The sequence below is a fragment of the Macrobrachium nipponense genome, chromosome 8 (assembly GCF_015104395.2).
Source record: "Macrobrachium nipponense isolate FS-2020 chromosome 8, ASM1510439v2, whole genome shotgun sequence".
Classification (NCBI taxonomy): domain Eukaryota; kingdom Metazoa; phylum Arthropoda; class Malacostraca; order Decapoda; family Palaemonidae; genus Macrobrachium; species Macrobrachium nipponense.
This window is the reverse complement of record NC_087203.1, coordinates 107,061,308-107,078,807: the sequence shown is the minus strand read 5'-3', so window position 1 is coordinate 107,078,807 and position 17,500 is coordinate 107,061,308. Positions and strand designations below refer to the sequence as shown.

Below are 17,500 nucleotides of genomic sequence, written 5' to 3'. Positions count from 1 at the left end.
ATACATACATAATATATATATATATATATATATATATATATATATATATATATATATATATATATATATATACATATATGTGTGTGTGTGTGTGTGTGTGTGTGTGTGTGTGTGTGTGTAAAGCCCCTGGCTATTTGGTGATTTTCACTCTACCAAACACCCAAAAATGCCATCTTGGTCATTTCCCATTGTTCCACAAGAATCAAAATTGTGGTTGCAGTGGCCTCAGGAGAGGATCGTCCGCTATTCAGAAGACATTCCTATAGAAAAAAAAAAGAAAAGAAAAAAAAGGGAGGACTATACTTTGGAAAAACGTGCAACAGTATCCCAAGCCACTGGAACTTCTTAAGACAGCGATATAAAGAGTATTATGACTTACAACTACCAAGTTAGCAGAACTTCATGAAATTAACAACCCGGAAGAATCTAACACCTGTAGCTTCAAGAAAAAGAAGTCCATCCACCAATCATATGGAATTTCCTCCTACCAAAACAGCAATGAAAGGTTTTGGTTACACTGACCTAGGTTCATCCGCCATTTTTGGGGCCATTTTATCCCACCATTTGGTCCAAAACCCCTTCACTAGGTTGACCTGACATAAGCCAATGCGATGTCATGAAAACGAGACCCCGAAATTTATAGTTTGCTATATATGATGGATCATATAGCTAGAAAGATGACTAAAAAATTAGAAAAACAGCTAACGAGGAAATGGCGCATTAATAGAGATGAAATATCATTACATGCACTGTGCAGGCTGGACAAGATTGGGAAAACAAACATTCTGAAAATGCGTACCAAAGTAAGATAAAAAAAAAATGTAAGTCTAGGACGAATGTTAATAGCCAGCCGCCAAGGTAGAGATGTCCGTGATAACATATGGGGAATCACGTTAGTTTCATATTATGTAACCGAGGTAAAGACGAACAAGGGAGCTGGTGACGTATTGGACATGACCTTAGCGCAACCCCTGAGAGATCTGTAAGCGATATTTACGATCTGGGCTCCTGTGGGCACCAGACGAGTAGGAAGACCTTGGCCTACTTGGATGAGACAGATGAAAAGGGAGCCTGGATAAGACTAGAGATCTGTGGAAGATACAGTACAGGAAAGAGACCCTTTCCTTCCTAAACACATCTGCACTTTCTACACCCTTGGCCCATAATTCTAACACGCACGAACATATATTAAAAAAGAATACAAAACCTATCATAGGAAAAAAAATATTCCGCTAGGTACATGAGTACTAAACTACTAGATACTTCTGACCTACTCGATACTGCTATACTACTAGATACGCTATATTCAAAGGACTTTATAAAAATGAAAGATTTCACCGTACCCAAAGATAAAGTCGAAGGCCCAGCTCTCCCCCAAAATCTTCTCCGCAGCTTACCTATTCTGTCAGACCTTAATCGCAACGCAGCCATCTGTCCGAGGAGAGAGAAAAAAAATAAAGAAAGATTAATCTAAATCGCAACTGACCCTCGAACAAATTGCCTTTAATGATTATCCGATCAGTCGTTTTAAAATTACTATTCACTGCATGACAGTCGTTCCATCAATTACCCCACCGTCTCCCTGCATCAATCATATAATTCTGCTATGAAAATCAAGTGCATGGCCTGTATATACGCACAATGTTCATACATGCAAAGCATACAAGGCGCTTCATCTAACTGCAGGTGGCTCTATAAAACAATAAAACAAATTACTGCTGCTACAGTCAGTCATTCTTCAACTGCAAAATTAAGGATGAGCCTCACTCAGAAAACATCCAGATTTCATCATACTTAATTAATCCCTGCTATCTTACACAGCTTCCAATGTACCAATGCCTTTACATTACTCCAACTCTTGAAAAACACTCAGAATATCTTTCCCAAGTTATTTTTCCCTAGTTTCTCCAAAACAAACTTCTAAACCGTGCACACTCTCCAGAAAACTACCTTCCTCCCATCTGTACACGTGACCAAACCACCTCATGGCACTGCGCTCCTTCTTTTCAACACTACTAACCGTTTCAAAGCACCTTTACCTCTACCAACCTTTTCACAGCATCTCTTTTACATCTACCAACCTTTTCACAGCATCTCCTGCGAATCGCTTAAATTTCTCAAGATTTCAGTCCTTGTAACCAGACATATTGCGTTGCTGGGAAGTTCATCTCAAAATGTCCTATACCTTCTCTTTCATTCATGCATGAGCGATTCCTAACGCTCACCGGAAAGGTTTTGATCTACACTAGACGTTTGACCGAACTTGCCTCAATTCCAAAAAGCCTTCATGCACGCCGACATAAAAAATATGAACCAGACATGCCGAACACATTGCAGGAAATACACGCCCTTAAACATCCCAACACTGCACAAGCACACGCCCACAACGCTTTCCCACCATTTCGAATACTTTGGCATGAACACATCTTGAAACCAAAGCCCTACGTTAAACTTTCTATGGTCAAATATTTCATATACATCATATTTCACATTATCATAAAAACTTATACCAAATATATATACTTACTCTTATAAAATGCTGATTGAAGATACATCCCCCGTCCTGTGCAGGTTAAAACAGATGTCGTGGTTTTCAAATGTTCATATTTTCGTGATTTCAATCCGTCTTCAACCCTGATGTGTTCATTGTTTCATGCACTTACGTATACTGGTGGACAGTGTCACAGGATTTCAACACAATATCGACTTCGTTACACGAATGCGATAACAAACAAACATGTTTCAGGCATCTTCTAGTATCTTCCAGCCAGACTTTGCCCAATTCGCAATTACTTCATCAATACTGGTGAAAAATGACTGTCCCATCCATTTTGCCACCAATATAGAAAAAATATTAGCTACTTGATACGGTTTGGCTGCAACATGCCAAGATGATGTCAGAAAGCATGCACTTTTGACATTCTTCATGAAAGCCTTCAAATCAATACGACACCTCCCATCTTTTTTCTTGAATGAGATGAGAGTCATTGCAGAAACAGATGGCATGAAACGTTTTTTCTCGCAATCGAACCGCGCCCACTCACGAATAGAATGTGAAACATCACCAATAATCATTTAACCTTGAAATATATTTCTATTTCAGATATATACTTTCAAGGTCATATGATATCACCAGGGCCGAGATCAATGCGAAAAGCTCAACCTTCGTAAAAACCGTGACAACATTGGAATAGTCACAATGAAATACTTTGTTAGTCAACCATCGCCAACAACACCCAATCAATCAATCAATCAGCCCGTGGAAAAATGCAGTTTTGTTGTTCGATAACTTTTCGAATAGTTAAGACATAAATATATGAATTCATTTCAGAATATAAATATACAAACAGAAGGGACGTACCTCGTTGAACGATGCTCCCAGTATCTTGCATGAAGTTCTTGTATTGTAAAGCTAATGAATTTAATGAGCCAGAACTTACAGACGGGAATAGTAAGTTAGCCATACCTATTTTTAATAAAAGTTCTAAAATTACTATAAAATATATTCTCGAATCATATAAAGAAAAAACTATGGCAAGCAATCGTGATCTAAGCCTTGAAACCTCTAACTACACATGAAAATAATAATGAAAACTTTTGCATCTACAAAAGTGAACAAGCGAACCTAACCTAACTTCAAAAATTATCCTAAATTAAAAGCCAATTTGCCTTCAATTCTTTGGTACAAAAAGAAAAATAACCAGTTTACAAACAAAAATTTACATTCTGTAAATTCTTTGATACAAAAAAGCAACCAGATTAAATTAAAAAAAAAAGTTATGCTATGTTTTCAATACCTAATTAAAAATTATGTAAATATGCTTCATGGATTTAAGGTCTGAATCGTTTATGGTTAACATTTTGCAGTAAAAATATAATTAACTCCTCACGTTCTGGCTCATTAACTGTTTTTGTACTTAACTATTATGCTGAGGAAGCCTGTAAGAAAGAAAATAATAATAATAATAATAATAATAATAATAATAATAATAATAATGTACTGCAAAAAAATTGAAAATAGTCATTGTCATTTTCAATAATCCTAAGAAAAGGTTGCAGTTTTTTTTTCGCACTGTAAGTGGTTGGGCTAAATGAAGCCTTTAAAATTTTATATTAGCCCGACAGCGCCAGTAAAATAACGTTTACCCTTTATCAAAACCAATAACGTTCGAAGATCACTTTTAGGTACCCAATAAATATTGCTAAGGATAGGGAGGTGAATATCTGACAGAGAGACGATAAGAAAAACGCATCAATTAACATTTTATTAATTAAAACAACAGACGCTCTTCTTCTTCCCTTTAAAGACTTTGGCCGGAACTCCGGCTAGCTAACAGCAGAAGCAGCAGTAGCAGTAGCAGCAACAGCTGCATTTAAAAATCATTCATGGAACATTTGTTAGAGGTTTTTAAAATGCAAGCCGGCATCTTAAGCAAGCTAAAAGCGCTCCGAGGATAGCATACCACGTGTGCGACAGCTGGTACACACATCTGCCTACGAGGCATGTTACCGCCTCTGCCAATGGTGCGATTCGGGCGCCTCCCCCTTTTGTGACGTGCGTGGGAAACGGGCCTCCGATTGGTCGAAAAGCGCAATTCCTGATGCACGTTTCCTTACGACAAAATAATTACCGATCTGATGCGTCAGTTTTCATATGTACTCGAATTATTTGCTGTAAACACAATCAATACATTCATCTTAATCATAAACATCAAGCTAACCGAAAAACTGCACCGAAATGGCATGGACGTATACCATAGACTCAACTGGACTGACGCATCCTGCAACAATTCGAGACGCTTTCAGAAAGACTTTCCAGATGGTCGTAACATTTTGGGAAAGGTCTGTTCAGCATCTGTGAGCACCCAGTTGTCATGTGTTTCGGATTGTCATAATACAAGGAGCTCGCGAAGAAGGCCAACGTTCGTGTCCCAACTGGGTTTTAATTTGCCACGTGCAACCGAGCCCCTCCGCCCAACCCCCTTTCCCCACTCACGTAAAATAGTGATAACAACCCCTCGTATCAGTAGTAGTGAGGAAGACATCGGAGCGGCAGGACGCGGTACTCTCCCGTGAAGCGCTGAACGCCTACAAATCCCAGTGGTGCTGTTGTGAACTCTGCGAACTTTTCGCCGACTGTTTTCAAACATTTCTTTGAACGTTTGCACAAGACCGGTGTTCTTTCTTACTCCAGTGACTTAATGGTTGTTTTCTTGCTGAAAGATACTGAAAATATATAACTCAAAACTAGCTTTGAACTTCGAGTCTTCACGTATACCGTACAAGAGTCGAAGTTAATCTCAACCACAGCTGAGTTTTCAAGTCGCACTTGAATTACCGTCAAACGACAAAATGATGAGGCCCACGCACGACGACTTGTCACCTGCTGTCGCAGGTGGTGGAGGAGGAGGAGTTGGAGTTGGAGGAGGAGGAATGGGTGTGAATGAGAGAGGGCGCCGTTCCCACAGACACCCTCCCAGCGGAGAAGTGGAGGCCGAGATGCGCCTCTACTTGGACAAACTACGGGAAATCGTCCCCCACATCCCAAGGAACAGGAAAGTAACCAGACTGGAACTCATCCAGCACGTCATCGACTACATCTGTGACTTGCAGCACGCCCTCGAGGACCACCCTGGCCTCAAAGATGAGCCTACGGCCAGACTCCTAACGCCGCCCATGTCTCCAATGTCGGCCCATGGTCTTCTGCCACCCACGCCACACCCGAACTTGCCGCCTATGCCCAGCCTTAACCCCAACAGACAACCTCTGGGAGTCCTTTCAACTCCTAATACGCTGCAGACACCGGTAAGTGCGTTATTTCATTCCCTGTTCCCTGCTGTTTTCAAACCTCGTAAAACTTTAGTGTTGAAATTCTCCTTGTGTTAGAATAACTTTTTTAATAAGTTTTGAATCAAATCAGTTCAAGAGAGGATTTTTTATTTTTGGCAAAAGTTACTGACACCAGTAGCGTAATTGCAATTTGCCACATACCGAGGTTATGTAATTACTTGTAAAAGATTTGGTCGTGTTTAAATACGTAAACTAAGTCAGTTTTTTCCATGATACTGCGCTTTTTACATATATTTCCCATCAGCACCATGAAATGTGCAACAGTGATTAGAATTAAGCAAACTTGTGTATTTTTCATATCTAGATAAAATGTATCCAGTAAGTTCACATAGGAGCCTAACCTACTTGTTATAAGTACATAATTACTTTCAATTTCACTATAAAACTATAAGACTTATTGTCATTTCTTATTTAATATATAATATATATAACTATATATATATATATATATATATATATATATATATTATATATGATATATATATAGATATATATATATATAATCTATATAATACATACAGAGTTAGTTAGTGTGTTTGTGTGTTCGGGATGATCAACGGGTACCGGAAGTATGCTTTGTTTAAGTACGTTTTAGTTTAGTCATATGATTGATGAAATTCCTGAATTAAGATACATATTACGAAAACTACATTACCGCCTATTTCTATTGTAGTTTGTTTCAGTAACACCTGCATCGTGAAACATACTGTTTTACTCTGACAATCTCGTTAAAAGTTTACGTCTTGCCTGCACAACATAAGAAACAAAACTAACTCTTGACATTATATATTTATTAGGATTGCATTGCAGGTGCACACACTGTCAAAGTTTATATATATAGCGAATTGCGTTGCAGGTGCACTAAACTGTTAGAAATGTTGTCACATTCATCTTATACAGCGCGAGAAGAGAAGGGAAATAAAATAAGATTTACCTATATGTATACATACTAATACACACACACACACATACTATATATATATATATATATATATATATATATATATATATATATATATATATATATATATATATTCATCCCTCCTCTTCTCTTCCCTTCCTTATTCGTACTCATGACGGCAAAATACCTCCTCAGCAGTTGGTATAATCTGTAGCCTTTGGTCCAGAGCACGTGTGAGAGACCTACCAACGCTCAGTAACAACCCCCCCCCTTACCCGTCCACCACCCCACCCCATCATCCTACGGCACATCTCCCTGCACTTATCCGATCTTCTAGCCTGTGATGGAGGACTCTATAGTTATCACTGCTTTATTGTCATCACCGTTATTAATATTATTATTTTTATTTTTTATTATTATTATTAGTATTTTTATTAATAATAATAATAATAATAATAATTATAATAATATATAAATAATATTAGAAGTAATAGCTAATAGTAGCAGCGAAAAGAGGCAAGGATGGCGGGACGAGAGGTTTATAAGTCGATTTTTTTTTAAATATGACAGGCGTTGATGATTTCGCGAATTTGTTGCTTGCTTTGATACACTAAATTGGAGATGAGTTAAACTCTACAAGGACAGCATTACACTTTTCACCATGCATAATGATTTCATCCTAAAAAATATATTTTTAAATAAAATAAAAGTAGTTATTAAACTCACACCCAGTTGAGACATGCTAAGCACTGTCATTAACTCAGCAAAGAAGCTTCCACCATACAAAATGCCCTATATAATACATAAGGGCAAAAGGAAATATTAAAAAGAAAAGAAAAAAAAAAGACAGTATCCAAACGCAAACATCACATGAGGAATGCAGCTGCTAAAAAGATTAATTTCGAATCAGACAAGCTCTCTCTCTCTCTCTCTCTCTCTCTCTCTCTCTCTTAAAAAAACTAAAATAAAAAAAATAAAATAAAATAAAAAGGGCAATGCGACTCAGGTGTTACTCGTTTCACTGCTGGCAAGTGGGGCCAGGTGGTAAAAGCGAGGATAATCCTTGGGCTAGTGTCTTATCTAAATGTCTCTGCTTTTCGAGAAGTTTCACCTGTACCACCTGTGACAGACAGGCACGTACATGAGGACACACCCGCACGTGCAATTAATAGAGTAGCATAGCAAACGACGGCGTGAGGCCGCGTTGAATGCAACACAGCTTCAGCATTAATCCGATGGATTATATTTGTTTGCCACTGCACTACCTACAACATGGAGATTAGAAATTTTTACTGTGTAAAATATACAAGATTCATTGAAACTCAGAAGGCATTCCCGTCTAACAGCACGAAGTAAAAGTGCACACACACGTACATATATATATGTGTGTGTGTGTGTGTGTTCGCGCCTTAGGCAACCAACTCCATCCACCCGGCATTCGATGGAGGTGTTGAAAATTAATCAAACACAGGTGTTTGCACACCTGTGGTCTCTTTCCCGAGATGTTGGCGTCGTCGTCTTCCCCAAAACCCAAACACAGACGTCGTCTCTCACCCAAACAGTTTTGAATGGCCCAATTATGTCGGAGAGTTAGCTTTTTTATTTTGTTTTTTGACGATAACCAAGTAAAGTTGCGTGTAATGGAGAAAGGAACCTCAGGTCACGGAACTTTCTGCTGGGCACACTCCGTGTATTTCGATACAGTCTTTATAGTTTTTATCATTATTTGTTACTTTCGTCAACAACCCTTTTCCTTTCCTTTTTTCCCAATGGACATTCACCCTACGTTGAAAATTATAACACTGGAGGAATGACTTTCTCTCTGAAATCGGTGAACGATAAATCAGAATTTCGGACCAATTACAATGGACTATTCAAAGAGCGGGTCTAGTGTTATATATATATATATATAATATATAATATTATATATCTATATATATATATATATATATATATATATATATATATAATAATATATATATAACTATTGGTTAATCGGTGAGCCAGTGTCTCTGTGCTGTTACAAGACATCAATCTAATCATAATACCTTTATTTTGTGGAACACTTCTGTAACATTAACTACAAAGTTTTTAAAGATGTAACAGAAGGAAAACCTCGCAGTTGCACTATGGAACAACTGTTAGGAGAGGAATAAAGAGAATATGAACGGAGGTACTGTAATAGGAATGAAAGGCTCTGGTTGCAGCTTGGGCCCGAAGGGACTACATGTGTTTCTACCTAAGCAATGCCTACAGTGCACCGCGTAATGCATTCCAACCCCCCCATGGGGACATCTCTACTAGTCATTTTCCTGTCTAGTTCACATCCGTTGGTGAGAGAGAGAGAGAGATTCAAAACATGGCACTAAACTTCCTGCGTGGTTCTTGGTTCCGGATTGAAAACCATTCCAAGTCATGTTTATGAAAGAGCAGCATTATTGGTCTATGACTAACAAGCTGGTATATGCTGCGTCCCATTTTTCATAGATACACGGTGTTCCTGCTGCCTCCCTCCTTTTTCCTGCGAAATGCAATTAAGTTGTTTTGATGCACAAGAAAGGAGTTTACCTTTCACCCTTAGACTGTTGCGTGTGGGCTCCTTGGTTGCCAAAACTTCTGGAGTTGCTCAAGGGCCTGACTTATTAAGTCTGGATGTTTACAAGATAACATACAGAGAAATGATAAACAAGTGGGATGTTATAGTGACTTTACAAACAAGGGTGATGACATACGCTTTTCTTGAAGGTTACATTCTAGTCTGTCAGCATGAAGGAGCAGAGATATTTACTAATAATTACCCTAGAATGTAGTTGATGTTAATTCAGTAAGTTTTGTACAACATTTCTTCTAGTGCTGCATATAGACTTGTGTAAGCTACATCTGTTTCAAGATTTGTGTTATTTGCACCAAATTTCAGATGGGAGTATATAGCACACAATATCTACTTGAGGGAAATGATGGGGGATGGGGATGGGCCCTGACTCTCGAGAATATTAAAGTCTCTCTCTCTCTCTCTCGTAACAGTCTTAAACGCTGAATGGATGAACAGTACCACAGTCTTTGGCTTTAGAGCCAAAATTTCAAAAACCGAAAAATCCTGTGTGCGCTTTCCAACTCCTTCTTTAACTGTCTTAAGCGCTGAATGTATGAAGATAGCGCAGTGCTTGGCTATAGAGCCAAATTTTCAAAATTAGACAAAAAAAAAAAAAAAAAAAAAAAATCCTCTCTCACACACACACCTGCGCGCACCCCACCAACCAATATCACTTCCATCGCCTCACGTATCGATGGTGGTGTTCGCGTCAGTTTACCCGCTGACATCGGATACCCGCACTTTGTGGGGGTAATGTAACACCTGCGCTCTACAGCAGGAAAAGGTTAAATAGCAGCTAATCGGTTAACCGCACATTGCGTATTGACATTTCGTTGAGAACCATATGTTAATTCTTAAATGGGGCCTGCGCCACCTTGAAACCCACTATGAAGTATATACAGTATTTTCGTGTCAGTATACATACATTCATACATAAGTACTTTATTACCCATCCGTTATTACAAAAAAACCACAAAAAACATACGTTTGGAATAAGTTACCTGACTTACTACAAAACCACAAACCTACGTTTTGAATAAAGGTACCTGTCTAATACACACACACACACACACACACACATATATATACACACACACACACACACACTATATATATATATTTAGTAATATCTATATATATATTATATATATATATATATAATATACATAATATATATATATATTTTTGTTGCATAACGAGTCTGTGCAAAAAGTAAATCAAAGCCTTCACCGATTCATCTCCGCAATTCAATTACTCACAGACAGCGTACTGCTCATGACTGAGACAACCGATGGGGCACGCGCGCGCAACCACCCGCATAGCATGACCTTGGAACATCTGCTGACGGCGGCAACAGAAGGAGCGGTAGTTCGAAAGCTCCCGTCAACCAACTGCCATTTGTAGATCTCTCACTCAACACCCGGCGCGCTGGTGGGGCTTTTTCAAAATCAGGAGGCACACACGCTCTCCTCCTCCGTAACACTTTTGGGCCCTACTGCACGTGGTCGCATTACACCCACAGCTTAGACAGCAGTAGCGGCAACGGCAGAGTCCCTATATACTTCCCCTACCCAGTTTACCGAAGGTAACCCCCCCCCCCCCCCCCAATTTCCCTCCTACCAACATCAACACCTGCACTCATACTTTAAGCCTGTCACCAGATTCTCTCTCTCTCTCTCTCTCTCTCTCTCAATACTAATTCATTGAGACGTATTCAGAATGGATATAACCGATTACAAAATAATAAAGAAATATCTTTACCTGCACTGCTCGGTTTAGTGATTCTTTGACATAGGAGCAAATAACTCGAATAGAGCGACCATACAACCCTCGACACTTCGTTCATGTCACCGCGCCCATTCTGAGAGGCCTACGCCTATTCTTAGGAGATGCCACGCCACCTCCTCCCCATTCGTAGGAAAAGGGATGGTCTTCCTTCGACGGGAACGTTTATCGGTGGGCACAGCTTAATTGTTTTATTATAATGTGTCCAGCAACATATATTTTAGTTGGCATCTTGTTGCTGTGTTAACCGATTCCGACCAAGCATTAATGGCAAACTGCATTCAGCTTGGCAGATCCCTTTTATGAGCAAAACAAATGTCCCAACAAAGAATTTATTACTTTTCCGGGGAAAAGCTAGACCAACGCAAACTGAAACAATAGCTATTACCGTCAAACTCTCCGAGGAGCTATGTTTTCTTTAAACTGCTGCCAAATTTTGGTCACACATGTTCGGTAAGGCAGTGTCACGTAGAAATATATGTACATATGTGGCTTAAATTTAGGGCCAATATAATATACTGTTAGTTGCAAAGTAGTACGGCAAGATGCCGAAGATATGTGAAATCTTAAATGTTCCATTGAATACCAGTATACCTCTAAAGAACCAACCTATGAGTCAAGGCTTATCATAAAGACAATATTAACTCAACAAAGATTAGACCTAAACTCCAAGATTAAAATCCTCACAAAAAACAAACTTTACTACCGCACGAAACCTGGTAAAACAAATAGACCTATAACGGGTAATCCCCTAACCCCTTCTCATAACTCCCTCAGGACGCGGGAGGAACCTATTTTGGTGTTGCTTGTACATCTGGGGGGAGGAGAGAAGTAGCATATGGCATCTTAATTCTAGGAGTGTGCCTTTGTATGAGTAAGATCCCCAGGGGAGCTTTCTGCCCTTCCCCAGCTGTTTTACTTAGCCTTCAGTACACTGGGGAGGGCGAGCCTTGAGGCCCAGTCACAATGTGGCCATTCGTTTATCTTTCATAAAGTTATCTCCGCACACCTTTGTAAAGATCTCATTTAGAATTTTACTATTCGAGGAAATTACATGAAATCAGTGAAAGCACCAATTTAGCTTTTGGAAAATATGGCAGTTGTTGATTCATCCCACAGATATTCAAGGGTAAATGAAATGGGTAATGGATAAGTTACAAAATATGTCAAGAAAGGCCGATAGCAATATCTCTGTAAAAGGTATGAAAGGCGAGACTTGTCGTTGAAAGCCAAAATTGGATTGTATGGAAATTACTTAGATGCATTGATTGAGCTGTGATGTAAAGTGAGAAGGATAGAGAGAAGCAAGGATATGGTAGCCTATACACTAACATAGGTAAGGGATAGATCGAGTGCAGGTTATCTGGCTGCTTTCTGGCATCACACTATGATAGGTGAATTTATTAATAAAACTGTTTTGATTTATTAAAAAAACTGTTTTGATAAGTTTTATTTTGTAGGAAAATGGGATAATAGTTTGAGGAAAACTTTTGTCAGTTTTGGGAAGAAGGAGCAAGGTAGGGTAGAAAGATTTTGCTATAGATGGGTCATGGAATATAGGGAACATCTGTATAGGATCAATATAAAGCAAGTGGATGAGTTTCTGAGTATAAGTATATAATGCTGGAGAATTCATCCTGGAATTTGCGCTTAAAAGAACACAATTGTAACTATTGTTTTATTTTTCTTGACTACCGATTTATGGTATACACAATGTAAGCTTGCTGTTAACTTAACCTTATGGATGGGAAGATCACTATCTTAACAGCAGATCTTGGAATAAAATTTATATCATTGGAGGTCAACATTTAAACTTATTGTGAGATGACCTATCCTTATTAATGCCTTTGCTGTCAATTACAAGTAATATATTGTGTCTCCTTTATGACTATGAATTGACAGCAAAGGCATTCGTAAGATTAAGTCATGACAACTATGACTTTAAACGTTAACCGCCTAAGATATAACTTTTATTCCAAGATTTACTATGTAAAGTATTCCAAGATTTGCTATGTACAGAAAGTGGCCTTCCCATTCACAGGGTTAAATTAACAACATGCATACATTGTGTACAACATACATAGGTTATTAGATAGTGTGCACAATGTATATATTCACCATTAAGCTTCCTCCGAATAATAGAGGTGATCAAGAAAAATAAAGCAATATTTACAGCTGTGTTCTTTTAAGTGCAAATTCCAGGATGAACTCTCCAGCATTATATACTTACACAGAAACTCTTCCACCTGTTTTATTTTCCTTTTTTGGCTCCTATAGGCTATACAGATTTTATATCCTATGTCCCTTCGATAGCAATGCCCTTCTATGCTACCTAGCAAATCAGACGCCATAATACAAAACGTGTAGCCTACAGTAATCTACAGTATTCATTAACCTTAAATGGGTTAGGCTAGGAAAGGCGGGAATGGTATTGTTGAATAGTAGTTGTGTACACATCGTTTTCCTATGTACAATGTCATGTTTTGGGGGTTAAGGAGTTCCAGGATGGAGAGGCAAAAGCAGCCCCCAACCCTCAGCAAGGTCAAGGAATGGCACCCTAAGGAAAGGTTAGGTTAGGTAAAAAACCACATGGTACAGGGGTGGACCATGTACGATCAATGTGTACAACCCCAAAAAAAGTACATTATAACGCGTCCTGACATTGGAGATGGGCATCAGACACGACTAGTTGTTGGTGAGAAACGGAGCTAAAGACCTCTAATCCGGCGTCAGGACGCGTTATAATGTACTTTTCTTGGGGTTGTACACATTGATTGTACATGGTCCATCCCTGTACCATGCGGTTTTTTTACCCTAGGTTAGGAAGTATCCCCGTTGAAATCTATTTTTTTTTAAAGCTAAAAGGGGGGGGGGGGGGTTGGCCCGCTGATTAAGCAATTCGGTTATGTGTTTGGATCTTTGCATTCTTACAGCCCAGTCAGCTATTTAATTATGATAAGTTCTTTGCCCATTCGCTGAACCCTAGTACTCAGGCCAGCAACATAGGCCTATTGCCGTGTTCAATATAGCGCAAATTCTGACTGGGCTGCTTGTTACAGCTATAGATTATAAGCAACAATCGACCATCCAACGTTTTACTATACTATTTTCCATAGGCTAGTTCAGATGTGTGCCATTATTAACCAACCTGATCACTAAATTGCATTCAAACGAGCTTTGACCACATCTAGAGTTGTTAGCAAACTAGGCAGCCTAGGCTAATATAATAGGTAGGCTAGCTCTAATATGTTAACCAAGAATGTCACAGGAAGCTTTTAAAATATATATTTTGTTAATTATGTACTTATTTTATGTTTTTTTTAGTTTATAGTGAGCTTTTGTCTACAATCTTTAGCTTATACTAGAGAGTTTAGCTTACCTTGTCTTTAAAACATCCGTACCTATACTCTTGTTTTTTTCCATCTGTCCATCCGGCTGTGGTGTTTTAGTATGGTAACACTGCGTCCCGGGCTTTGGATAGTTACATTTAGCTTACATTCAACAATTATAATAATATCCTATTTCGAATATTAACGGTGTAATTCGCATACAGTAAATTATTAAAACACATTTCAGTTGCAAATGTACACACAGGCACCCTTTTAATTACCTAAAACTTACACATAGCATAACTATCTAAAGCCCAGGACGCAGTGTTACCATACAAAACACCACAGGCGGGTGGACAGATGGAAAAAAACAGAGTATAGGTAGGTCACGTTGGTTAGGTGTGTAGGCTAGCTAACACGACGAGAAACCTCTCATTTAAGCCTGCAACTAAAAGTGTTTTCAAGATATGCAGCTTGCCTATTCATACATTAATAAAACACGTCATGTACAGAAATACCTTGTGTCATGTAACGACTAACTTTGTAGAGACGGGGAAGGACATGACGCTCCATAGCGTGAACCTCGGGTAGCCTAAACTTGCTTAGAAGCCTAGGCCCAATATAGTAATTATTCTTCGTATTAATTAAATAAATCGCACACTTCAGTAACACACGTCGTTGTTAATCGTCACGTGACAAGAACGCTTGTTAAAACCGTTAGCATTTAACGAAAAAACGCAGCAAAAACACAAGGGATGTTTACGACACTCCAAGACGTTTATCAATGACTGAATTCTGTAAGACGAATAGACGATGTGTATTGTTTCGTACATTCCTGTTACATTCTCTCAAAGCATTCTTTTACCACTAAAATGTAAAATAAAAAAAAAATCGTGCATATGACTGAGGAATACGTAAAAAATTTATTTTACATGCTACCAATGTAGATTTTGTTCTTTAATTGACTTTTATTTTCAATTTACTCAAATAAATTGTAACGTACTTCACAGCGTCTGAATCAAGTTTTCTGCTTCTGAAAAATATGTCTTAAGAGACCCGGACTGTTATGGCAATTGATCTTTACATTAAATTACAGCCAATATTGTATCAGGGTGATCTTGCTATCTGAATAATGAATGGAAAACATTTGATAAAAGACGCGTATAAGGTTTCGGTAGCGATTCCAGAACTGCCATAATGTGAAGCACGCAAAGGAATGCGGTTTGGTCATTTGTCAGAATGAGGCAACAGTTGCATAATGATGATTCAAACCATATGTCACGCTTACACGAACGTGCATACAAACATTATCTGAATAACGACATAGCTTTACGTGAAAGCAACGACTTGACTGCATTCTCTGAGCCATGGTTTGATATGGTGGCCTATGAGTGTAATGCGTCTCAGTGAAGCCATACACCCACAACAATTGCATCATTTAACCCAAATATTTTACCAAAGCATGTAACGTTTTGACAGGCATTGTGATAATGCTGCTTTGGTATCATTATTCATCAAAAGTGCCTAAAACATTTTATTAGTAAATGCAAGCGATATTATAAGTTTCAGAAAGAAATAAAAACATTATGTTTGCAAATAAACTCATCATTGTCCTAGTGATTCGATTAAGTTTCACGTCACGTATTGAAGTTCACGACTGCGTTCGTTCAGCTGACCTTTAAATGCCAAAGGCTACAGAAATTTTGACCTATGATTTGCACCACTGACTTGCTCGCCATTTCAATCAAACTTCGTGAAAATAACGCATTTTAGTAAGTCTAAATTACATGTATTTCCAGAACTCGTTAAGTGTTATTGTTCAGTATCCAAATGATACGTAAAACTTTTTTACAACTCCTTCATAAGGTGAATAATGATGAAAACCTTTGAAGCTTACTTGAGAAATTACTAAACGAGTTATTCAATTCTATGGGAAGCAAAATGCAAATAAATGTATTGTATTTGGGTCATTTTTGCACGGAAGAAATTTAATCACTTTGTAGACAATATTTAATTATCATATCTTTTCAACAGTGACAGAAAAATGTTGAAGAATTAAGTAGCGATGAGTGTTCATAAAGTATTTGCTTCGCTAATTTCATTCCTCCATCTCCCGATGGGTAAAATTACTCATGTATCCCCACATTAAGTACTCACCTGTGCAGCTATTCATAATCTTGAAGATAATTACAATGAACATGTGTGACGAGAATTCGTTAATTTACCCCTGACAGAGAGAGAGAGAGAGAGAGAGAGAGAGAGAGAGAGAATTTTCAGAATGTATTTAGCCGTCTGCCTTCACACTCCCATCCCTCCCTAGCACACACACAATCCCCAGCCCCATCCACCCCCGCACCTCCATGGTCCCCGGAGCGCTTCTGGTGCAGCTGGTGTGTCTTTGCCGAAGTTCTTCCTACTCCTCTTGTCCAGCTGCTGTTGCTGCATGTGCTGCCCTTCACACTGTTGCTGTTTCTGTAGTACAGCAGCAGATGTTCTCGGGGCCGTTGGCGACGACTGTAAGACAGCTGTCTTGTCTGTTCGTTCTTCTGTCTGTATCTTTGAGTTTGTGGTGACGTGGTAACGAACTTAAGCTGGTTGTCATATGGTGTTGAAGTCTTGCTTGTGTGTGTGTGTGTGGTGTGTGTGTGTGTGTGTGTGTGTGTGTGTGTGTGTGTGTGTGTGTGCGTGCTACAGGAGAAATGCCTTTCATTCCATGTGCGATGGCAATTTTTGGCATAGTCATGCATATAGTCTTGGTTCTGTGTTTATGTACTGATTTAATTAGCATGGAGTAGCCAAGAATTTGCAACAGCATAAGTAGTCTCATAAATAAAGTTATATATATATATTATATATATATATATATATATATATATATATATACATAACAGACATACATACATACATCGTACATACTACATACATACATACATACATATAACAGGTGGCCTTTGATAGCAAAAAATATACACAATACAAACATATATATATATATATATATATATATATAGAGAGAGAGAGAGAGAGCGAGAGAGAGAGAGA

At 38.5% G+C, this 17,500-nt stretch overlaps 2 protein-coding genes across 10 annotated transcripts in view; one reads left to right on the top strand and one right to left on the bottom strand.

Annotated features, from left to right (window-relative positions):
- The window catches only part of LOC135222952 (thyrotropin-releasing hormone receptor-like), a 576,292-nt gene that overhangs the window by 524,932 nt on the left and 33,860 nt on the right, over window positions 1-17,500 (bottom strand). The window contains exons 1-4 of one of the 8 annotated variants that reach the window (XM_064261407.1): window positions 14,977-15,268; window positions 3,923-3,939; window positions 3,362-3,466; window positions 1,344-1,431 (exon numbers count right to left, since the gene is read on the bottom strand). The exons of 1 other annotated variant lie outside the window; for it this stretch is intronic. In XM_064261407.1, the coding sequence (XP_064117477.1) occupies window positions 1,344-1,431 (88 nt within the window). In that variant the 5' untranslated portion in view covers window positions 3,362-3,466; window positions 3,923-3,939; window positions 14,977-15,268. Of the gene's footprint in view, window positions 1-1,343; window positions 1,432-2,527; window positions 3,231-3,361; window positions 3,467-3,922; window positions 3,940-14,976; window positions 15,269-17,500 lie in introns of those variants that run through there. 6 more of the 8 variants (XM_064261406.1, XM_064261405.1, XM_064261408.1 and 3 more) reach the window with 6 other exon arrangements.
- Window positions 4,854-17,500, top strand: part of LOC135222953 (protein extra-macrochaetae-like) — a 27,492-nt gene continuing 14,845 nt past the window's right edge. The window contains exon 1 of one of the 2 annotated variants that reach the window (XM_064261415.1): window positions 4,854-5,805. In XM_064261415.1, coding sequence (XP_064117485.1) covers window positions 5,353-5,805 — 453 coding nt within the window. In that variant the 5' untranslated portion in view covers window positions 4,854-5,352. The remainder of the gene's footprint in view (window positions 5,806-17,500) is intronic. The other variant, XM_064261416.1, reaches the window with a different exon arrangement.